The sequence below is a fragment of the Schistocerca gregaria genome, chromosome X (genome assembly GCF_023897955.1).
Source record: "Schistocerca gregaria isolate iqSchGreg1 chromosome X, iqSchGreg1.2, whole genome shotgun sequence".
Classification (NCBI taxonomy): domain Eukaryota; kingdom Metazoa; phylum Arthropoda; class Insecta; order Orthoptera; family Acrididae; genus Schistocerca; species Schistocerca gregaria.
The window spans coordinates 36221871-36246399 of NC_064931.1; the positions used below are offsets into that span (position 1 = coordinate 36221871).

Consider the following 24529-nt stretch of genomic DNA (forward strand, 5'->3'; position numbering starts at 1 on the left):
ACATAAAACAACAAGTGTCTGGTGCAGTTGTTACCTCAATTACTGCTGCTAAAATGGCAGGTTATCAAGATTTAAGTGGGTTTTAATATGGAGTTATAGTCGGTGCATGAGCGATGGGACACAGGATCTCCGCCGGCCGCGGTGGTCTCGTGGTTCTAGGCGCGCAGTCCGGAACCGTGCGATTGCTACGGTCACAGGTTCGAATCCTGCCTCGGGCATGGATGTGTGTGATGTCCTTAGGTTAGTTAGGTTTAAGTAGCTCTAAGTTCTAGGGGACTAATGACCACAGCAGTTGAGTCCCATAGTGCTCAGAGCCATTTGAACTATTTGAACAGGATCTCCGAGGTAGCGATGAAGTGGGGATTTTCCCCGCACGATCTTCTCATGAGCGTACCACAAATATCAGGAATCCGGTAAAATGTGAAATTCCCGACATTGCTGCGGCCGGAAAAAGATCCTGCAAGAACAGGACTAATGACGACTAAAGAGAATCGTTCAAGGTGACAGAAGTGCAACCCATCTGCAAATTGTTGCAGATTTTAATACTGAGCCATCTAAAAGTGTCAGTGTATGAACCATTGAACGAAAAATCATCGATATGGCCTTATGGAGCCTATGGACATGTATGGGTATGGAGACAACCTCATAAATCCATAGACCCTGTGTATCAGTAGGGGACTGTTCACGCTGGTGGAGGCTCTGTAAGGGTGTGAAGCACGTGCAGTTGAGTGATATGGGACCCTTGATACACCTAGATACGACTCTAACAGGTGACATGTACCTAAGCACCCTGTCTGATCACATGCTTCCATTCATGTCCATTGTGGATTCCAACGGACTTGAGCAATTCCGATAGGACAATGCGACAGCCTACACATTCAGAATTGCTACGTAGTGGCTACAGAAACACTCTTCTCAGTTTAAACACTCTCACTGGCCACCAAACTCCCCAGATATGACCATTATTGAGCATACCTGGGGTGCCTTGCAACACGCAAGAGATCTCCACTACCTCATAATCTAATGGATTTATGTACAGCAGTGTAGGATTTATGGTATCAATTCCCTCCAGAATTACTTCAGACATTAATCAAGTCCATGCCAGGTTGTGGTGCGGCTCTTCTGCATGCTCGTGGATGCACTACATGGTACTAGGTAGGTGTACCAGTTTATTTGGCTCTCCAATGTAAAATATGAGGGCCAGGTGAGAATTTTGAACACACTTCTCCCAAATGTGAATTTAGTGTCTTAATCTGTCTGCACCTCACTCACAAGGAACTCCTTGAGTGCAAGGTCTTTAGTAAGCCTCATTTGAAAGTGTTGTGTCAACAGTTATGACAAGGCAAATATTAGCTGCTAATGACTTGCCACCTGCAACAGGAGGGCAACAGAAAATGTGTCCCTGGCTAGTGCAGAAATCAACCTTCTATGGGATGTATGTATTAAACCTCACAAAATACTCATAGTCAACATTCAAAAGAAACCATTAACTTGCACCATGAACACCGAATGAAAAACAGTGCGCCACAGTGATCACAAAGGTTCACACCATCAAGTTTGAAGGTGAACTCCTCGAGAGTTACAAACCATGCAGAACGTTCAGCTAGGTAGTCACTCTTAAAGAACGCATATAGAATCATATTGGTGTAACAGGGTGATGAGAACTGTTGGAACATAATGGAATGCAACTGAATGTGGAGCAGTGTGTAATGGAGATTATCATGAAACTGGCTATCCTTTAAGGCCAAGCTATGTTTTACAGTCATGGAAACAAGAAACACCCAGAGGCTAAACAGTGGTTAGATAGTATGAACTGCAATGTCACACACACAAACACACACAAACACAAACAAACAAACACACACACACACACACACACACACACACACACACACACACACACACACACACACACACACACACACACTTTTCAGGAGGCATAGTTTGCTCTAAACGATAGTGACTCTTATTTGCAGGCCAGGAATCGAGCAAAAACAAGTTATTTTGCCTAGCTATTGCCCAAAAGCAGTGCACATACCATAGTAGTAGTTCTCTTAGCCCTTTCCCCACTCTTACTGCTGTGACGTAAATATTCTCTACTGCCAATGCAAAATCATGCACACAAGAAAGAATCACATGGGGCAGAGTACTTCCACCTTCTTGCAGCACAATAAATAACTTTCCCACCAATTTACCATCCAGATTAACAGTCAGTATAATTGTATACAAATGCATTAAGGCATTGATATTAGTTGATCCAGAAATAGCTCTGTTGGTACCTTTAATTTCCAGGGTTCTTCCACAAGCATTTCCTCTTCAAATCTCGATTGATCACAGTTGATAACAAATTCCTTACTGAATAATAGGATAATTTTGTTTATCTCATCTCCAAATTTTTAGGCTGATTCCACAGTTTGCTATGTGTCATCAGGTTGATACTTTGTTTGAAATTTCATTACCTTTACATCTTCCAATTCTGTAGCACTCTTTGAAGTTATGCTACCATCCACTGCTTCCCTTGAAATCATTGTAATCTAAATTGCACGCAATTTGATGTGCATAATGGACTAGATCACTATCGTACACATCTTATAAATTGTATTGAACATCCCTGCGATGCACAAACAACAGTTTTTGTAACAAACGTACATTGTCCGCCCTTGAACATCTGTAATTTTTATGTGCACTACATGGTCAGATTGCTGTAAACTTATGTAAACTTATTTAAATCTGTTCATAATGATTTTTTTACATGCTGCATATGATTTTCCATCCAGAGCCACAGTTCCCATCTCCAGTGTTATCCAGTTATGGACAATTGCTGTCCAAGGAGCTGGTACTAAACATAATTATGCACATCGACGATCATCAGCAGCATGATAAAAACAATTATGAACAGACTTCGAATATGTCCATAGCTATATTCACCATGTAGTGCAAAAGACAAATCATACATAATCAAGGGAGGACAAGGCACACTTGTTACAAACACTGGCATTTGGGCATTCAAGGATGCTCAATACAATTTAGAGGATAGACATGGTTGCAAACCTACTACGTTATGCACATCAAATTGTGCGCAGCATAGATTACAGAAATTTCAAGGGTAGCAGTGGATGGCTGCATAACTTCAAACACTGCTACAGAACTGAAAGACTAGAGATAATGAAATTTCCAACAAATCACCGACTAGATGCACAGTGAACTGCGGACTCGGCCCGAAAATTTGTAGATGGTATAAACAAACTTATCCCATCATTCAGTACGGAATTTGTTTTCAACTCCAACCAATCAAGATTTGAAGAGGAAATGCATATGAAAGGAACCCAGGGATTAGGGGTACCAAGAGAGTTGTATCAAGGTCAACTAACATCAGTGCCTTTAATGCATTCATATACAAATATGCCAGCTGTTAATCTGGATGTTAAATTGTCAGAAAGCTATTTATTGTGCTGCAAGAAGATGGAGGTGCCCTGCCCCCCACAAATCTTTCTTGTGTGTGAGATACTGCAAGGGCAGCAGGGAATACTTATGCCACAGCAGCAAGAGTTTGTAAACAGGCGTAAGAGAACGACAACTATGGTATGAGCACTGCTTTTGGACAATTGTTGGTCAAAATAACTTATTTTGGCTCAATTCCTGGTCTTCATATAAAAATCACAAACTATGCCTCCTGAAAAGTGTGTGACATTGGAGTTCATACTACCTAACCACTGGGCAAATTCAAATTCAGCCTCTAGATGTTTGTTGTTTTCATGCCTGTAAAACATTATGGTACTATCTGTAGTTACACCTTAAAGGACAGCCATTTTCATGATAAGCTCCACAACACACTGCTTTGCATTCAGTTGCATTCCATGACATTCCAACAGTTCTCATCACCCCATTACATCAATATGATTCTATATGCATTATTTAGGAGTGGATACCTAATTGCACGTCATTGGTTTGTAACTCCCAGTGAGTTTGCCTTCGATCTTTATGGTGGGAACCTTTGTGATGACTGTGGCGTACCATTTTTCAACCGGTGTTCATGGTGCAAGTTAATGGTTTGTTTTGAATGTTTGTTGAAGTTTGACTATGTCTATTTTGTGAAGTGTAATACGTACGTCCCATAGAAGGTTGATTTCTGCACTTGACAGAGCCTTATTTTGTCGCTCTCCTGATACATGTGGTTAGTCATTAGCAACTAATATTTGTCCTGTCATAATTGTTAATACAACACTTTCAAATGAGCCTTACTAAAGATTAAAATTATGATCTCGCACTCAAGGTGCTCCTTGTAAGTCAGACCTATGACATGAACCACAAAGACACACTTACAATGAAATCAGCAGTGATTAATTAGCGTATAGAATATAGCTATGCTTGAATTACATTTAATGACCCAAAACAATTATAAAAGATATGGCTCATAATCAAGAAGTCTCTGTTTCAACAGTGCAGGGTAATGTTATTTAAACATGTGCTTGCCACATGATCTTAGCATTTTGAGTGCTCCATGTGATGGACTATGTTCATAAGAGGGACATTCAGTTTTCTGACTGACAAACTCCTCATTTATTTCTACACCTCGTACAAAAACGTAAGATTATAGCAAAAAATACAATGTAGTGTTCCAAGTTTCTGTGATGTATGAGTATTGAAAGTGTTACAAAGGCTTCTATTGTGTCACTAAATATCTGAAAATGTCAACAAGGTCAGAGAAATGTGATTACTTCCGTGCAATGACCATTTATGCCTTTGAATTGGGCTTGAGTGCAAACCAGTACTACGAGTGATTGCATACAGAATTTGAAGATTCTTCTCCTTCAATGGTCATAGTACTGTTGGTTTAATGAGTATACAAAATAAAGAATTCTCTTTAATATTAATGTTCATTTGAGCACTTGGTCACAGCTAATACATAAGAAATTATATTTTGTGCTTGTAACATTCACTATGCTGTGACTATGCTTGCCTGAAACACCCATTGCATTGGGAAAATGGCAGTGTTGTCTGGTCCTGCATCTATCTCACACTTCCTGAGTCAACTTCTTACAAGGGAAACTCCCCATCGCCCCCTGCCCCCTCAGATTTGGTGGTAAGATTGCCCATGGACAGCCTGTCAAAAACTGAACGCAGATCAAGCATGAAAACAGGAAGTAGTTGTACTGAACAGTGAAAAAAGAAGCAACATTGAAACAGTGAACGGTCCAAGCTCAAGATATGCAACATCAAAGAAACCGCAGTGATCTTGGCATTGTGGTTACATGGTAATGGAGTTGGACTGCAATGAGGGAGATCCAGGTTCACATCTCCCTCATGCCCCATTTTCTTCACAAAATTACAAACTTTCCATCCTGATGTGTCTCTTCACTATATTTAAATTTGTGTCTGTGTTGTGTTGTAACATCCATTTGCAACAGCGAGATGTAAGGAAGGGACCTCCAGACATATGTACCTCCTATTTGTTCTACACAAGTAGCACATGTTATGACTCTTGCGTTCCGTTTTGGAAGAGTGGTGCGATTGTGAGTTGCCCTTGTTAGAAATATGTGCTGTGATACGAGTAGCTCTAGACTAATACTCAGTTTCATAAGAGTTCTCCAACCTAGTGAACAGTTATGTTTCAGTAAAACACGTTTGACAGAACGACAATGACCAAAAGTGACTGCTGATGGTTAATTCTTTAGCGGCAAATAAAACTAATATTTATTTATTGGTGGAGCAGAAGTTAAAACTGTCATGGAGCACTGGCAATCATCAAGAATTTGAGTCTAGAGCAACAAACAGATAAATACCTTTCCACAAGCTCGACAATGATGTCTTCTTTTGATAACGCTGAATTTCACATTACACAGCATACAATTCTGTGCATCAGCATCAGGTACCCAGAAAGGTGGATATTTTCCAAGGTTTCTTTCTTCTGGAGATAAGGTATGTGTAGTTTCACTGTTAGCTGGTGGTTTTTGAGGAACAGGAGATGATGGCAATTCCACTGGTGATGATTCAGACATCTCAGGTGATGAATGTGAATCACTTTCAGAGGACACAGTACTTTGGACATCTGTTGCTCGAGATTCTTCAGTCAAACTGCATTTTGCAGGAATTTCAGCTTGTGATCCTAGAAAAGAATAAAAAGAAAAATGTAAGATAAAACCATAATACTGCCAATAGTAATATACACTTAAGCACCAAAGAAACTGGTATAGGTATGCATATCATATTCAAATACAAATAGGTGTAAATACGGCACTGCAGTCAGCAATGCCTATACAAGACAACAAGTATGTGGTGCCGTGAGTGAGTTTGAACGTGGTGTTATAGTTGGCACATGAGTGATGGGACACAGCATCTCCGAGGTAGTGATGAAGTGGGAATTCTCCCATATGACCACGTCACGAGTGTACCATGAAAATCATGAATCAGCTAAAACATGAAATCTTCGACATTGCTGAGGCCAGAAAAAGATTCTGCAAGAACAGGACCAACGACAACTGAAGAGAATCATATCAGTGTACAAACCACTCAAAACCCTCATCGATGCAGGCTTTTGGAGCTGAAGGCTCACTCGTGTACCATTGATGAGTGCATGACACACAGCTTTACACCTCACCTGGGCCCGTCAACACTGAAAGTCGACTGTTGGTGGCTGGAAACATGTTGCCTGGTCGGACGAGTATCATTTCAAATTATATTGAGGGGACGGATGTGTACAGATATGGAGATAACCTCATGAATCCACAGACCCTGCATGTCAGCAGGGGACTGTTCAAGCTGGGAGGAGGCTCTGTAATGGTGCAGGTGTCTGCAGTTGGAGTGATATGGGACCCCTGATACATCTAGATACGACTAACAGGTGACACGTACATAAGCATCCTGTCTGATCACCTCCATCCATTCATGTCCATTGAGCATTCCGATGGACTTGGTCAATTCCAGCAGGAAAATGTAACACCCCACAGGTTCAGAATTGCTACAGAGTGTTTCCAGGAACACTCTTCTGCGTTTAAACAATTCCGCTGGCCACCAAACTCCCCAGACATGAACATTATTGGAATATCTGGGGTGCTTTGCAGCATGCTGTTCAGAATAGATCTCCACCCCCTCGTACTCTTACAGATTTATGGACAACCCAGCAGGATTCGTGGTGTCAATTACCTCCAGCACTACTTCAGAGAATTAGTCAAGTCCATGCCACATAATGTTGCGGCACTTCTGCATGTTCACAGGGAGCCTACATGATATTAGGAAGGTGTACCGGTTTCTTTGCCTCTTCAGTGTAAAACCCAAACAACTCAAATCTATCTCTCTCTCTCTCTCTCTCTCTCTCTCTCTCTCTCTCTCTCTCTCTCTCTCTCTCTCCCCCCCCCCCCCCCCCCCCACCCCCCAAATCCATCACCCTTTTTCCCTTCAGTAACACGGGCCAACTGAATCATCTCTTGAAAGATTTTCAATGTGTTAGCAAAGATATCTGCAGTAGGCAATAAAAACAAAGAACGTCTAATCAACAGGTGTCTAACAGTGCAACAAATAATATTTTTGACTGCCCCTCGTTGGGTAAAGTGTAATTAAAATCACCAGTAACTCGATGCAGGTACATGACACTGAGAATCTAAAGCTGGAAAAGTGCTGAAAAAAATCTTTGCTGCTGTGAAACATGTCTCTTCCACTGAACATGTGCTCACAGCTTTTATGTATGGCATGTATTTTAGAGCACATGTTTATTAGACTTTTTTGCTTCGAATGATTGTTCCATTCCTATCCCTGAATATTCATTATTCCTCCTGGGACACACTGTATATAAATGATCAGCCATTGTGTATCACTAAAGTTCATCGGGTTGTCTTTGCTGATGATGCAACTATATAATAACAAAGTTAATCAAGAAACTTTAACATTTGAAAATATAATTTAAATTGTGCTGAAACATTAACTGCCTCTCCATAAATGAACTTTTACAACCAGTGACATTCATAAATAATGGAGTTGGACAAAAGTACGGATACAATGTGAGAAACATATGTTTGAACATAAATGCAGATGCCAGCCAAGCATTCTGGTGGCGATGTTGTATTTGACCACAAACGGCACTTGTGCAATCCCCTCAATATGGAGCAAGTGTCAATCAGGGTCAGAACAGTGGTTTGTATAGCTTTGAGTGCATTACGTTAGAGCTAAGTGATTTCAAACTTGGGCAAATTGTTGGTTCTAATATGCTTAGGCGACAAAGACAGCCACAATTTCAGCATCGAAATTTATATTGCATATGGGGACAGTGGAAAAACATCATCCACTAAGTCATAACATGGAAGAAAGCGTGTGTTGAATTATCATGATGGACAAAAAAAGAGGATGACAGCTGCAAAAGTCACTGCACAACCGTATGTCATATTCACTCTAACCTTGTCAGTAGCAAAACAGCATGAAATGAACTCCATAAGAAGGGTAGTGCACAATGAGCTGGAATTCCAAAATCCCCCAGCAGAAAACGTGGTGCCAAAGCCATAAAACCTGGAGTATGGAGCAACAGAAGAAAATCCTTTGGTCAGGTGAGTGTTGTATCAAACTGTTTCCAACTTCTGACCAAGTTAACATTCGGCATATGCCATCCCAGGCCTATGGCATGGCCTGCTTGCTGCCAAGAGTGAAACATCGCAGGGGTTCAGTAACAATTTGGGCAGCCATACCAAGGATTATGTGACCATTTTGGCAGATCAGATCCATCCCACAACAGAATATTTGTTCCCCACTGGTGATGTTATGTTACATGATGGCAGGGCTCCTGATCACACAGCTCGCATCACCAAGGACTTGTTTTGCGAGCACGAGGTTAAAATGTTGCATCGCCCCTGACCACCTCTCACTTTGGAGAGAATGATGCATTATCATTATCCATCTGCATGATCGTTACCTGAACCACTATTTTGCAAGAAGAAGAGTATACGATTACCTTGAAAAACTTATTTATTGAAACTTTCCGAGATGATTGGACACTGTTTTGAATGCCAATGGTTTTCCTAGACCGTATTAGACAGTGTAATGTCTTCTGTTTTTGGTGTTTCCATACTTTTGTCCACCCCTGTACAATATCAGAAGGAGAAATAACTCGCTCAGCTTTCGTGCAGTGGAGAAAGAAGTGAAGTAATCACCCATAAAAATCTTTGCCCGTTAACCCACTGACATGAATTTCATGCATAATAAAACTAACTTAAAATACTAACAGCTTCTTCTTGACAGCTTCTACTCCATAAGTGTATTCTGAGTGTTTAACATGGTAATGGAGAAAAATGCAAGAGATAGAGAGATAGATAGATAGATAGATAGATAGATAGATAGAGAGAGAGAGAGAGAGAGAGAGAGAGAGAGAGAGAGAGAGAGAGAGAGGAGTACAGTTTAAAAGTGTGTTGTTACTTATGTCAAAGACAATCATCTGAATAGTCAACACATTGCCATATATTTCACTGAGAGTGTATTACATATGTAAACTAATGTTCCACACAATGAGGAAAGAGTGCAATTATTATCCATGGAACATGCAAATAACTAATTCTTTATGATCACGAGCCACTGTAAAAATGTTATATTTTTACTGGATTAATAAAACAGAATACAATGCCCTGCTGCTGAAATGCACTAGTGTCACTGAAACCTATTATCCATTAATACTACACTCCTGGAAATTGAAATAAGAACACCGTGAATTCATTGTCCCAGGAAGGGGAAACTTTATTGACACATTCCTGGGGTCAGATACATCACATGATCACACTGACAGAATCACAGGCACATAGAGACAGGCAACAGAGCATGCATGCACAATGTCGGCACTAGTACAGTGTATATCCACCTTTCGCAGCAATGCAGGCTGCTATTCTCCCATGGAGACGACCGTAGAGATGCTGGATGTAGTCCTGTGGAACGGCTTGCCATGCCATTTCCACCTGGCACCTCAGTTGGACCAGCGTTCGTGCTGGACGTGCAGACCGCGTGAGACGACGCTTCATCCAGTCCCAAACATGCTCAATGGGGGACAGATCCGGAGATCTTGCTGGCCAGGGTAGTTGACTTACACCTTCTAGAGCACGTTGGGTGGCACGGGATACATGCGGATGTGCATTGTCCTGTTGGAACAGCAAGTTCCCTTGCCGGTCTAGGAACGGTAGAACGATGGGTTCGATGACGGTTTGGATGTACCATGCACTATTCAGTGCCCCTCGACGATCACCAGAGGTGTACGGCCAGTGTAGGAGATCGCTCCCCACACCATGATGCCGGGTGTTGGCCCTGTGTGCCTCGGTCGTATGCAGTCCTGATTGTGGCGCTCACCTGCACGGCGCCAAACACGCATACGACCATCATTGGCACCAAGGCAGAAGCGACTCTCATCACTGAAGACGACACGTCTCCATTCGTCCCTCCATTCACGCCTGTCGCGACACCACTGGAGGCGGGCTGCACGATGTTGGGGCGTGAGCGGAAGACGGCCTAACGGTGTGCGGGACCGTAGCCCAGCTTCATGGAGACGGTTGCGAATGGTCCTCGCCGATACCCCAGGAGCAACAGTGTCCCTAATTTGCTGGGAAGTGGCGGTACGGTCCCCTACGGCACTGCATAGGATCCTACGGTCTTGGCGTGCATCTGTGCATCTTTGCTTTCCGGTCCCAGGTCGACGGGCACGTGCACCTTCCGCCGACCACTGGCGACAACATCGATGTACTGTGGAGACCTCACGCCCCACGTGTTGAGCAATTCGGCGGTACGTCCACCCGGCCTCCCGCATGCCCACTATACGCCCTCGCTCAAAGTCCGTCAACTGCACATACAGTTCACGTCCACGCTGTCGCGGCATGCTACCATTGTTAAAGACTGCGATGGAGCTCCGTATGCCACGGGAAACTGGCTGACACTGACGGCGGCGTTGCACAAATGCTGCGCAGCTAGCGCCATTCGACGGCCAACACCGCAGTTCCTGCTGTGCCGTGCCGTGCCGTGCGTGTGACCATTGCTTGTACAGCCCTCTCGCAGTGTCCGGAGCAAGTATGGTGGGTCTGACACACTGGTGTCAATGTGTTCTTTTTTCCATTTCCAGGAGTGTATAGCACAGAACTGCAGTGGGGGAACATATCAATTGGTGTATTCAGCACACAATGATACTCTTGATATAATTTGAGCAAACCAATACAAATTATTACTTCTCAAGTCAAGAAAATCAGTGGAGAGCTCAAAAATATTTTGAAGTATGAAACCAGGAACTTTAGGTGAGAAAATCATCCATTTCTTTTTACTAGAAAACCATGTTTATATCACAATAACGGGCTAAAGTCACCAAAAGTTTAAGAATAATGCAGTTGGGAACACTGCAAACAAATGTTAGATTTTCAATAGTTTCATAAATTTTCACTTGCACAAAAATAGACATGTAGAACAATAACCAAATTTATTTATGAACAGGCATATATCCACAAATCAGCCATTTATGAAGTAGTAGTAGTAGTAGTAGTAGTAGTAGTTGTTGTTGTTGTTGTTGTTGTTATCGTCTTCAGTCCAAAGACTGGTGTGATGCAGCTCTCCATACTATTCTATCCTGTGCAAGCCGCCTCATCTCCAACCTGCCTCATCTGCAACCTACATCCCTCTGAATCTGGTTACTGTATTCATCTCTTTGTGTCCTTCTACAGTTTTTAACCACCACACTTCCCTCCCGTACAAAATTAGTAATCCCTTGGTGCTTCAGAATGTGTCCTATGAATTGATCCCTTCCTTTAGTCAGGTTGTACCACCAATTTCTCTTCTCCCCAGTTCTATTCAGTACCTTCTCATTAGTTATGTGATCTGCCCATCTAATCTTCAGCACTTTGCTGTAGTGTCTCATTTCCAAAACTTCTATTCTCATCTTGGATAAACTGTTTATCATCCATGTTTAATTTCCATACATTTCCGTGCAAATACTTTTAGAAAGGACTTCCTGAAACTTAACTCTATACTTGATGATAACAAATTTCTCTTCTTTAGAAACACTTTTCTTGCCATTTCCAGTCTACATTTTATATCCTCCCTAATTGGACCATCATCAGCTAATTTCCTTCGCAAATAGTACAACTCATTTACTAATTTAAATGTCTCATTTCCTCATTTAATTCCCTCAGTGTCACCTGATTTAGTTCGACTACATTCCATTACCCTCGTTTTGCTCTGGTTGATGTTAACCTTATATCCTACTTTCAAGATACTCTCTATTCTGTTCAACTGCTCTTCTAAGTCCTTTGCTCTCTCTGACAGAATTACAATGTCATCGGCAAACCTCAAAGTTTTTATTTCTTCTCCCTGGACTTTCATTCCTACTCCAAAATATTCTTCTGTTTCCTTTACTGCTTGCTCAACATACAGATTGAATAACATTGGGATAGGCTACAACCCTGCTCCACCCCCTTCTCAACCATTGCCTCCCTTTCGAACCCCTCAACTGCACTTGGTTTCTTAAACGTTGTAAATAACCTTTGTCTCCCTGTATTTTACCCCACCACCTTTATAATTTGAAAGACAGTATTCCAGTCAACATTGTCAAAAGCCTTCTCTAAGTCTACAAATGCTATAAACATAGGTTTACCTTTCCTTAACTTCTCCTCTATGAGAAGTCGTGGTGTCAGTATTGCCTTGCATGTTCCTACATTCCTCCAGAATCTAAACCGATCTTCTCGAAGGTCGACTTCTACCAGTTTTTCCATTCTTTGGTAAAGGATTCATGTTACACACTAAGAATCGAATTACCTCTCAAAGGGATGTGCCAACATGTCCACACAAAAAAAAAAGGGTTGCAAATTATTTGTTGCTCTCAGATAACACAAAGTAGCACCTGAACATCAAATTTTAACAGCTAATAGCATTAAGTTAGACCAAAAAATTAGTGGAAAGCAAAGTTTCTCAGCACAGCACCCATGAAAAACAGGCATACTTCTAGCTGTCAGTAGCTAGGTGATATTTCCACAAGTTTGACCTAGAATATGTGGCAATTTTCCTATGATGGCAGTGCCCTCTTGAAGAATGTATTATAAGTTAAAGCAAGTATTATGTTTATTGCCGGTTTATTTCTTTTAATTTCTGGCGACTGTATAAAATAAACCAATGTCTTACACAACAGCAAAACATAGTGGCACTCAACCAATAACCAGTTCCTTCAAACCTGAAGACCTTACAGGCTTTCTTAGGGAAATCAAACAGTTACCCTTAGTTTATACTGGAGATGGCCATGATCGCATGTCCACCAAATCAATTGAAGGGAAAGGGAGAGGGTTTTGAATGGACACCTGTCTGTCACACAATTTCCCCAAAACTTATAGACTGCCTTAAATTGTCAACTGTACTAGCAGCCTTTGACCCTGATTGTATTTTTATCCTCACAGCGTATGCATTGGCATATGGCAAGGGAGCACTGCTCCCCCAAAAATATGCCGCTGAGACTGAGTAGCCACCTGCATATGCACTTGAGATGTTAACAGCAGCCCACTAGAACTACACTCTTGTTGAGTGTGAGGCACTCACAACTATGAGTGCAACAACTATGTTCCATTGACATAACCACAGTACCAAGTTCCACATGACAGATTGTTGTAATGTAAGATACAAACAACAGTATGACCACAATGAATCAAAGTTTATTCTCCCCCGTACATGCAAACTCAGTTGAGAACATAAGACACATACATAGAAACAGTCCAGGTACTGATACAAGCAGTCACTGACCATAAATAGCAAGACAATATGTGAGCGAGTGCCTGCTGACCTGCAGTTTTAATGTTTTAATGCAGAGGGGGGCCCTCTGTATAAGGCCCGGTGTGTGCTATGTGCTAACAGCAGGCAGCCTCTGGTGGCCAGTCCACACAGATGCCGTTGGAGAAACATTTGTAGTTTATGGTGCCGTGGTGCGTATCCACATATTACATACAGGGTTACAGTACAGACCATAATGTTCTGGGCCAAAACATAAGCCTCCAGAGAAAACAGTACAACACTTCAAGCATTGGGTGTTGCTCATTAAGTGCCTACAGTTATCAGAATATTCATCACATCAGCTCATTAGCGTAGATGGGTTATTGTGGTTACCCACAGGACCTGACGCTAACTTCAGTAAGACTGTTAATTCGTATATCCACATTGACAAAGCCACCCAACATGAGGGTACACAGTTTCCTGTTAAATCATACCAAACAGTGGAAGCCACCAATAACGAACTTTTCCTACAGCAGGTCTGCTCCTTTCAAGTCAGGACTGACCTGCTCATCAACAGTTGTCAGTTCCTGCACAACCATGCACAGATTACGACTCATGGCACAGAATATGCCAGGCAGATGCAGTCATCCACCATGCAACAAATAATGACATGTGGTGCATCATCATAATCCCACACAAGCTTTGGAAACATTTCTACAACAGCAGGTGCAGCTCACAAAACTTATTACTGCACCAATTTGTACACCATGTTATTAAACTGGTTTATAAGCAATGAAACACACAGTTATGGACAAATAAAATCATCAACAGTAAAAGGAAAGGACAACATTTCTGATAAAATGTTAACTTCAGAGAGAGAACTCTTAAAAAAATCATTAGAGAGAGGCAAATTTGAACATCTGCCTAGAAAAATCACATTTTCAGCAAAGAAGAGTCCTTTGAAAAGGAAAAGAGAATAGTTGAGATATTTTGGTGTTCATGTGTCTCACAATGGGGCCAGTGACAAAAAAACCACAATAGTAAAAGATGTGGGCAAAAACAATGTGAATCACATAAGAATAAAATATTAAACACTTCTGTAAAATAAGCAATCAGCTACTGAAGTCCTCCAAATCTTTCCCTCAATGTGGGAAGTAATTTGAATGTTACATATAATTTTGAAAAATACACCATTCAGTTCACATCAAACCTGATTATATGGGGAGGAATTGGAAAATTGTGGGTATTGAAGCCTACTTAGAGGGGCGAGGGAATTGCCAAAGGAGGTCTCTGAACTACATCTATAAAGGATCATGGGATGGCTGGTATAAAAAGCACACCATGGTCTTCAGTAAAACACACAAATTTGGTTTCCCTGTAATTGTACAATAAGTGTGGTTTGTGAAGAGTGGCCCATGTCATGGGCAACTGAAACCACCACCAAGGGCAACCTTTTTGTGAATGTTGCAGCTCCTTGTTGTTATCTTTGAAATGTGTCTTCTTGAGATACAAGCAAAACAATCTTCCCTGTGCAAAAACTTCATCTCTCTCTCTCTCTCTCTCTCTCTCTCTCTCTCTCTCTCACACACACACACACACACACACACACACACACACACACACACACACACAACTATGAAGGAATGATCTTAAAGGGATAGAAATTGGTAGATGTGCAGTACATGTAAAGACAAGCAAACAATTAAAATTGCAGAAAAATATCATCATTTGTTCAAGAGAAAGAGCTTCACAAATTGAACAAGTCAATAATGTTTTGCTCAACCCCTGGCCATTAAGCAAGCAGTTATTCAGCTTAGCATTGATAGGTAGAGTTCTTGGATGTCCTCCTGAGAGATGTTGTGCAAAATTCTGTCCAATTGGCGCATTAGATCAACAAAATCCCAAGATGATTGGAGGGCCCTGCCCCAAATGCTCCAAACATTCTCAATTGGGGACAGATCTGGCGACCCTGCTGGCCAAAGTAGGATTTGGCAATCAGGAAAACAAGCAGTAGAAACTCTCACCATGTGTAGGTGGCCATTATCTTCTTGAAAAGTAACCCCAAATATTGCTTGCCAAGAAGCGCAGCAAAACAGGACACAGAATACCATCGAAATATCACTGTGCCATAAAAATGCTGCGGCTGACAACCAAAGCGGCTCTGCAATTAAAAATGGCACCCAGGCCATCATTTCTAGTAGTCGAACCGTATGGTGGGATACAGTCAGGTTGGTATTCCACTGCTGTCCACGACATCTATGGGCATGTCTTTGCTGGTCACCAGTGCTCAGTTCAAAGCGAGCCTGATCATCTAAAACAATTCTACTCCAGTCAAGAAGATAACAGGCCACAGACGTGTCTGGAGATGCCCTGGACAGTGGTGGGTACCAACTTCACTGTCACCTATCACAGAGTGCGACAACCATGAGTGATGGTCTGCGGTGCCATTTTATTTCATAGCAGGACCCATTTGGTTGTCATCTACAGCACCCTTACAGTACAGCAGTATACTGATGATATTCTATGCCCCATAAGCCATCCTGGGCTTACACTTCACCAAGATAATGCCTGCCTGTACACAGTGAGAGTTTCTACTACTTTTCTTGTCCTACCTTGGCCAGTTAGGTCACTGGATCTCTCCCCAGTTGAGAATGTTTGGAGCATCATGGCAAGGCCCTCCAACCACCTCGGTATTTTGACGATCTAATTTCCCAAGTGGACTGTATCAATGGGTGTCTAGCTGAATAACTGCTTGCGTAAGGGCCAAAGATGGAGCAACACATTACTAACTTCTTCAAATTGTGAAGTTCTTCTTTTGAATAAATCAAACAATTTTTCCGAAATTATAACCATTTGTTTATCTGTGCATGTACATAACATCTACCAATTTTTGTCCCATTCAGATAATTCCTCCATGGTGCATTCCTTTCTTCCTTACAGTGTACATTTATATTGAACTAACTTACAGGATCCATTTAAGCATTTTCATGAATTCAAGATTGTGGTGTTTTAGTGGCTCACTGGTTCTTCAATATACATGTTGAGCTCCATTTCCAACCAATTTCCACGTAATGTATGAGGTTTCTCTCTCAATATTTTTGAGGATTTTTCCAATCTTAATGCGGATTTTACTTTGGCTGTACCTTTTTTTTCTTTCTTTCTTCTTTGTAAGGAAGGAGAGAAATATGGAGTAAAAGGTACAGAAGACAAGGAAATGAGCTCAATCCTTTTGAAAATAGCCATCCTGTCATTTGTATTACACTGTTTAGGAAAACTACGGAAAACCTAAACCTGGATGGTCCAAGAGTGTACTAAACTCAGGTTAACCTAAATGTGAGTTCAGTGGCTTAAGTGCCTAGCCACATCACTTGATCTCTTCCTGGAGAAAGGATAGGCCTTGGGTTAGGAACCATTTGTATACCCAACAGAAGAACCATCTTAGTGTCACTAGCCTGCAGTAAACGGTCAAAGTATGAATTTTACACACTTTCTCCTGCTTAGGCAAATACAGAAAATCAGTTGCTTCTTTTTGCATTTGGCATGGCCTACAGTGGGCTAGATGGGATTTATGGAGGCACCATTAGTTCATAGGCAGTTTCTCAGAGAGGGGGGAAAGGGGGAGATTTTTTTTCCACCTGTGGACAACAACCCAGCTGAGGACTCCAAATGGCTATGCACAGCAATTGGCTGTAATTTTTATGATATATTCCTAAGATCGCAATCTCTAATAACCTTGAAAATTTTCTTCATATCTTTATCCATTTCCGAGATACAGAGATTCAAATTTACTCTACTTCCACACGTAAAATCTGGTACGAGGTGAAATCTAAATAATAAAGAACCAAAACAAATTACTCATATTTCTTATGCATTTATCTAAAAGAGCCATTTTCAAAAATCTTTATCTGTTATTGAGAAACACCCCAAAACTTTTTTTTTTTTTTTTTTTTTGGTACCAAAACCCAGCCGCAGATTCCGAGACAGGTATGAACAGCAAATGCAAATGCACACAAGTATCGTCATGTAGGTGGGGTCTTCCTCAAACCATTCTGGCCGTTCATGAAATATATGGCTGTGCTTTGTCCCACTGAAAGTACTGGTTGACTGGAGAATGCAACTCAGTTTATAACAGGTCTTGTACTGTTCAACTGTAAGAGATCATGTCAGATGTACTGGACTTCATTTCATCCCCAGTAAACTGCCTCCACATCTGCATCACATGCCTGAATAATATCATGTTGACTATCAGAGTGGGTCAGATAACCTGTTTTCTGACATACTTACACCCAGCCGCTGGTTGGTATGGGTTATCAGCCCAAGCAAACTTCGTTTCCGCATCAATTGTTTAGTGACTGGAATAGTAGACTATATGCAATAAATAATGATATTGTAAATAGTGCATTTAACTGACATTATTAACACAGCATTTAAAGGACAAAGTTCAACATAATGTTGATTCTGACTGCCATAACTAAAAAGGTTACTCTGATCTGGTACGAATATGGTGAAGTCAGAGTCTGTTGTGATGTAGGTACAGGTTCACATAGCATAATACCAGTTTCGGAAGACACTGAAGCCGAGGAATGCCAGCATCAGATGAGGCACAGGCTCCGCAGGTGATTGCTGGCAGATCAGTGTGGATGCAATTGTATACTTTCTGTGGATGGATGCAGAAATATTGGGTCCGGGGAAGGTCAGCATCTGATGAAGCAAAGGCTCGGAGAGTGATGGCTGGTGGATCAGTGAGGGGCAGATGGCATGAGCTTTGATTGATGGAAAACTGGGCGCAGCCAGTGTAAGGCCATGAGCATGAGCATGAGCTTATGCTGCTTGCTTGCAATTGGGCAGCATCTTTAATAGGCAGCAGACGGAAGGACATATGGTGTCATATGGTGAGCAAGCACATGATGCATGGATGTAAAATGGTACCACAATCTCAGCACTGCTGTCATCAGGGTGTGCTCTGCTTGTGGGGGAGGTTGGCATCTGGTGGTGCCTGCTGATGGTTGACTTGTCAATACACATGCTCATATTTGTTGGCTGTATTGTTGCCAAGCATGTGGTGTGCTTTTATTTCTCAGCACGAGTACTGTCTCCATTATAGAAGATCCTGGAGAAAAGACTACCTACTGGTTGCGGGTGTTGTGCTGCAGACAGAAGTAGCCGGCATATGACCAGCTGTACGGCAGATTGTCCCTCGCTTGCATTTAGTGAATATTTTTGTGTCTCATTTCAGGTATGAATTTTTCAAGGAGTATCTGGAGGAGTCTGCTAAGGTGGTGCTGTCAATAACATTTTTGTTCTTTATGGAGGCAGCATGGAATAGTGTGACACTTTACATAAAAAACTTAATATATTCCATGCAAAGATTTCTTTCTCTGTTCAGCATCAGATTAAGGGGACCTTGCCATAATTAGACTAAAGGACTACCTGAAATGGTGGGAAGGTAGAGTTTGACATCTACAGAGAAGAGTCTACTACTTGTTTAGCTCTGAATATGGCATCAAACTACACATTTAAATCTAAAAGGGTTGGGTTGTTTGGGGAAGAAGACCAGACAGTGAGGTCATCGGTCTCATCGGATTAGGGAAGGATGGGGAAGGAAGTCGGCCGTGCCCTTTCAAAGGAACCATCCCGGCATTTGCCTGGAGCAATTTAGGGAAATCACGGAAAACCTAAATCAGGATGGCCGGACGTGGGATTGAACCGTCGTCCTCCCTAATGCGTCCAGTGTCTAACCACTGCGCCACCTCGCTCGGTTTTAAATCCCTCCTAAACAGATTAAATTATGCTACCCTAACATTGGAAGCTTCATACGAAAGGATATTTGGTGTAATAAAGTATATTGCCATGCGTAATAGGTATCTGGGGTTTATGACAGAAATGGTTCAAATGGCTCTGAGCACTATGGGACTTAACATCTGAGGTCATCAGTCCCCTAGAACTTAGAACTACTTAAACCTAACTAACCTAAGGACATCACACACATCCATGCCCGAGGCAGTATTCGAACCTGCAACCGTAGCGGTCACGAGGTTCCAGACTGAAGTGCCTAGAACCGATCTGCCACACCGGCCAGCATGACTGACAAACTGAATAAAAAAATACTAGCGATATGGAGTGGACCATAGGAGGTAATCACTCTGAAGGCAGTACAGAAACAGAAAAGGAACAAGTTTTATAAGATCCCATATCACAGATACAAACCTGAGAGGACTGGAAAGAAAGTGGTGCCAGTCAACATAGCTCAAGCATATTTTCCATAAGTCTTCAAAAAGGATCTATTCTCCTATTCCGGAGTGTATCGTAATGAGTGCGATAAAAGCCAGTTGTGTAAGAGCAGATAAATTGGCCAGACAGGCAGGAATTTTGACACAAGATTTAAGGGGAGTTGGAACACCCTATCCCGACAATGTTAATTTTATTGACTTGGCTTCCCTGTATTACAGGAACCACTGTAGCCATTGACATTAAACTGTATGTTCTGAGTCTACTGAATTACAATAATTGCATTTCAGCCACTGCTTTCCAAACTACAATTTTTTAATTACACAGTTAAAATTTTGTGTACTTTTTTGTACATCATCCTAAATAATTTTAATTATACATCACATTATGTTCTTCTTTCTCTTCAGTAGACTCAAGATATGTATGTTAATACTCCCTAGAAATTTGAATACTCTACTCGAAGTGGTTTCTGAGATTTAGGGAAAAATGCTACAAAAATGTAAATTTTCAGGAACGGCTTCTAAAGTTTCAGAAGACTGTAACTCACTTAATATAGGCTTATTTTTTTTTTATTTTTGTCACTCAGATGCACCCTGCATCATACTGTATATCATCCTCTTGATCTTTCTCCAAGTTTTTTCTTCTTTTCTTCTTTCTGGACTACTTAGTGGCCAACTGTACTGCATACTCTGCTTTATCAATGTGAACCTTGTCCATCCATTCAAGTTCTCTGATGCAGTTTGCTAAAGGATTAACTCCCATATGCTGTAGCACTTTCACCCTACTAATGTTGCCTTCATTAAAAGCAATAACAGCATCACTGACCCCCTCAGTTTAATGTCTTCATTCCAACAAAAACATTTTTTGGTAAGCAAGTCCATATAAGATTATTGAACAACTCACTGGGATTTTGAGTCTACCCATGTAGACACTTCTTCAATAATTCAGGATTTACCAGGTCTCTGTAAATAGGTTTTATGATGTACAGGACTGTTGCTGGGATGGAATGTTTATGGCTGTATGAACTGTTTGAGTACTGGGCATTGCAGTAATTGCACCATGAATCAGGTCCAGGAGGGCAAAGATGGTGTACTGGTTTTTCATCACTTGACAGTCTGTGGAAGAAGGTAGCCCATACTGCCTGCTTCATTTTCAACAAAGCGTCATTACTATTTCTAGTGGTCATCCCATAATACTGCTGTAGTTCATCAATCATTTTGTCTGTCAACTTGCCTCTTATAGTTTTACCATCAGAAATTTTCTTGTCTCTCAAACTTCGGTTCAACTTCCTTAATCTGCTGCCCATCCTCTTCTGGACATGACCAACATGTAGCGGCTACTACACTGTTATATGCTCTTGAGCCTCCTTCACCTAAGAACTTAGTGTAACAGTCTCCCCTTTCGTTCACAGATCGATTAAAAATTTCAGTAGCTGCAAAGGCCTCCATACCACCACTTGTTCCTTCATAATTTCTGTCACAGATATGCCCTTCTTCATTCCCTGATTTACAGTTATAACAATGTTTGGTTAAAATCCGGAAATCTATTACCTTCCCAGTATCCACACTGGTCACCGTAGCAACAGAATTCTTAGAACTGTAACAGTACTTCTACCAAGTGGCATCAAAAGCTACTGGTATGACAGTCATACCATCATTTATTTCAACAGCTTCATTTGCAGCACCCTTCACTGACTCACATGCAACAGATTCCACAGCAGCTTCAACAAATGCTGATACTTGTTGATTTTACGAGGTGGGCGTGGTATATTCATCACGGCACACATTGTTTCTGCTGCAGTGTGTCCTTTGCCTATAGCTCTCAATCCATAAAACCACCTATCATTTATTTCAAAATAATTATCTTTACACTTATCAGAATTCCAAAACGAATGAGTATATTTACAACTGGCACAATTAATGATAGGTTTCCTGGCTAGTCCATTTGATACCTCACTGCCTTCATGTAAACTAATTGGCCCTCCACATATTTTACAATACACACATTCACTAACAATGTTGTTCAGATGTGTAAATCTATCAGAATGTAGTCTAACCTACCATTTACATCCCTTTGGTTTAGAGAAAACTGCATATCACAAAGTTTTATTTTAATCTTCGAAGCACTAATAGGTGTTTCTTTAGATACTGATGAGTTTACCTGTAACTTCACATGCCACATGTTGAACACAGTGTTTCCCTTTATTAGAAAATCTGTTACCATGAAAGCCAAGCTTTTTAAAAGATTTTGTTTTGGCATCATACTTTACTTTTTGGGAGATTTACCAATCTATTCGTCACTTTTCCTCGGAAAAACGTTAACACTTCGACATACGATCTGTGCTTATGCTACAAAATGATACAATACAGTTTTTGACAGTGCTACCAATACAAACATGTAATTTAACATTCTATATAAAAAATAACTGATTTTATTAGATATTTAAGTAATGCAAGTAAAATTTTTAACATTTTCAACCAATGTAGATTATATTAAAAAAAAAATACTTCCCATGTAAGTTTATAAGTGATTATATATTCCAAGACTTACCAAGCGGGAAAGCACCGGCAGACAGGCACAATGAACAAGACACACACACAGAATTACTACCTTTTGCAACCGATAGTTGCTTCTTCAGGAAGGAGAGGGCAAGACGAAAGGAAGTGGGTTTTAAGGGAGAGGGTAAGGAGTCAAGGAGTCATTCCAATCCCGGGAGCGGAAAGACTTCCCTTGGGGGAAAAAAAGGACAGGTGTACACTCGTACACACACACACATCCATCCGCACATACACAGACACAAGCAGACATATTTAAAGGCCTTTAAATATGTCTGCTTGTGTCTGTGTATGTGCGGATGGGTGTGTGTGTGTGTGTGTGTGTGTGTGTACACCTGTCCTTTTTTTCCCCCCAAGGGAAGTCTTTCTGCTCCCGGGATTGGAATGACTCCTTGACTCCTTACCCTCTCCCTTAAAACCCACTTCCTTTCGTCTTGCCCTCTCCTTCCTGAAGAAGCAACCATCGGTTGCGAAAGCTAGTAATTCTGTGTGTGTGTTTGTGTGTTTTGTTCATTGTGCCTGTCTGCCGGTGCTTTCCCGCTTGGTAAGTCTTGGAATCTTTTTTTTAAATATATTTTTCCCATGTGGAAGTTTCTTTCTATTTTATTTACATCATATACACTCCTGGAAATTGAAATAAGAACACCGTGAATTCATTGTCCCAGGAAGGGGAAACTTTATTGACACATTCCTGGGGTCAGATACATCACATGATCACACTGACAGAACCACAGGCACATAGACACAGGCAACAGAGCATGCACAATGTCGGCACTAGTACAGTGTATATCCACCTTTCGCAGCAATGCAGGCTGCTATTCTCCCATGGAGACGATCGTAGAGATGCTGGATGTAGTCCTGTGGAACGGCTTGCCATGCCATTTCCACCTGGCGCCTCAGTTGGACCAGCGTTCGTGCTGGACGTGCAGACCGCGTGAGACGACGCTTCATCCAGTCCCAAACATGCTCAATGGGGGACAGATCCGGAGATCTTGCTGGCCAGGGTAGTTGACTTACACCTTCTAGAGCACGTTGGGTGGCACGGGATACATGCGGATGTGCATTGTCCTGTTGGAACAGCAAGTTCCCTTGCCGGTCTAGGAATGGTAGAACGATGGGTTCAATGACGGTTTGGATGTACCGTGCACTATTCAGTGTCCCCTCGACGATCACCAGAGGTGTACGGCCAGTGTAGGAGATCGCTACCCACACCATGATGCCGGGTGTTGGCCCTGTGTGCCTCGGTCGTATGCAGTCCTGATTGTGGCGCTCACCTGCACGGCGCCAAACACGCATACGACCATCATTGGCACCAAGGCAGAAGCGACTCTCATCACTGAAGACGACACGTCTCCATTCGTCCCTCCATTCACGCCTGTCGCGACACCACTGGAGGCGGGCTGCACGATGTTGGGGCGTGAGCGGAAGACGGCCTAACGGTGTGTGGGACCGTAGCCCAGCTTCATGGAGACGGTTGCGAATGGTCCTCGCCGATACCCCGCCGATACCCCAGGAGCAACAGTGTCCCAAATTTGCTGGGAAGTTGCGGCGCAGTCCCCTACAGCACTGCGTAGGATCCTACGGTCTTGGCGTCCATCCGTGCGTCGCTGCGGTCCGGTCCCAGGTCGACGGGCACGTGCACCTTCCGCCGACCACTGGCGACAACATCGATGTACTGTGGAGACCTCACGCCCCACGTGTTGAGCAATTCGGCGGTACGTCCACCCGGCCTCCCGCATGCCCACTATACGCCCTCGCTCAAAGTCCGTCAACTGCACATACGGTTCACGTCCACGCTGTCGTGGCATGCTACCAGTGGTAAAGACTGTGATGGAGCTCCGTATCCCACGGCAAACTGGCTGACACTGACGGCGGCGGTGCACAAATGCTGCGCAGCTAGCGCCATTCGACGGCCAACACTGCGGTTCCTGGTGTGTCCGCTGTGCCGTGCGTGTGATCATTGCTTGTACAGCCCTCTCGCAGTGTCCGGAGCAAGTATGGTGGGTCTGACACACCGGTGTCAATGTGTTCTTTTTTCCATTTCCAGGAGTGTG

The 24529-nt window shown here is 42.2% G+C and overlaps 1 protein-coding gene across 1 annotated transcript in view; it reads right to left on the minus strand.

The window, feature by feature from the left end:
* LOC126298656 (zinc finger FYVE domain-containing protein 9) overlaps positions 1 to 24529 on the minus strand; it is a 390138-nt gene that overhangs the window by 246532 nt on the left and 119077 nt on the right. Inside the window, exon 4 of the mRNA XM_049990071.1 lies at positions 5784 to 6106. Coding sequence (XP_049846028.1) covers positions 5784 to 6106 — 323 coding nt within the window. The remainder of the gene's footprint in view (positions 1 to 5783; positions 6107 to 24529) is intronic.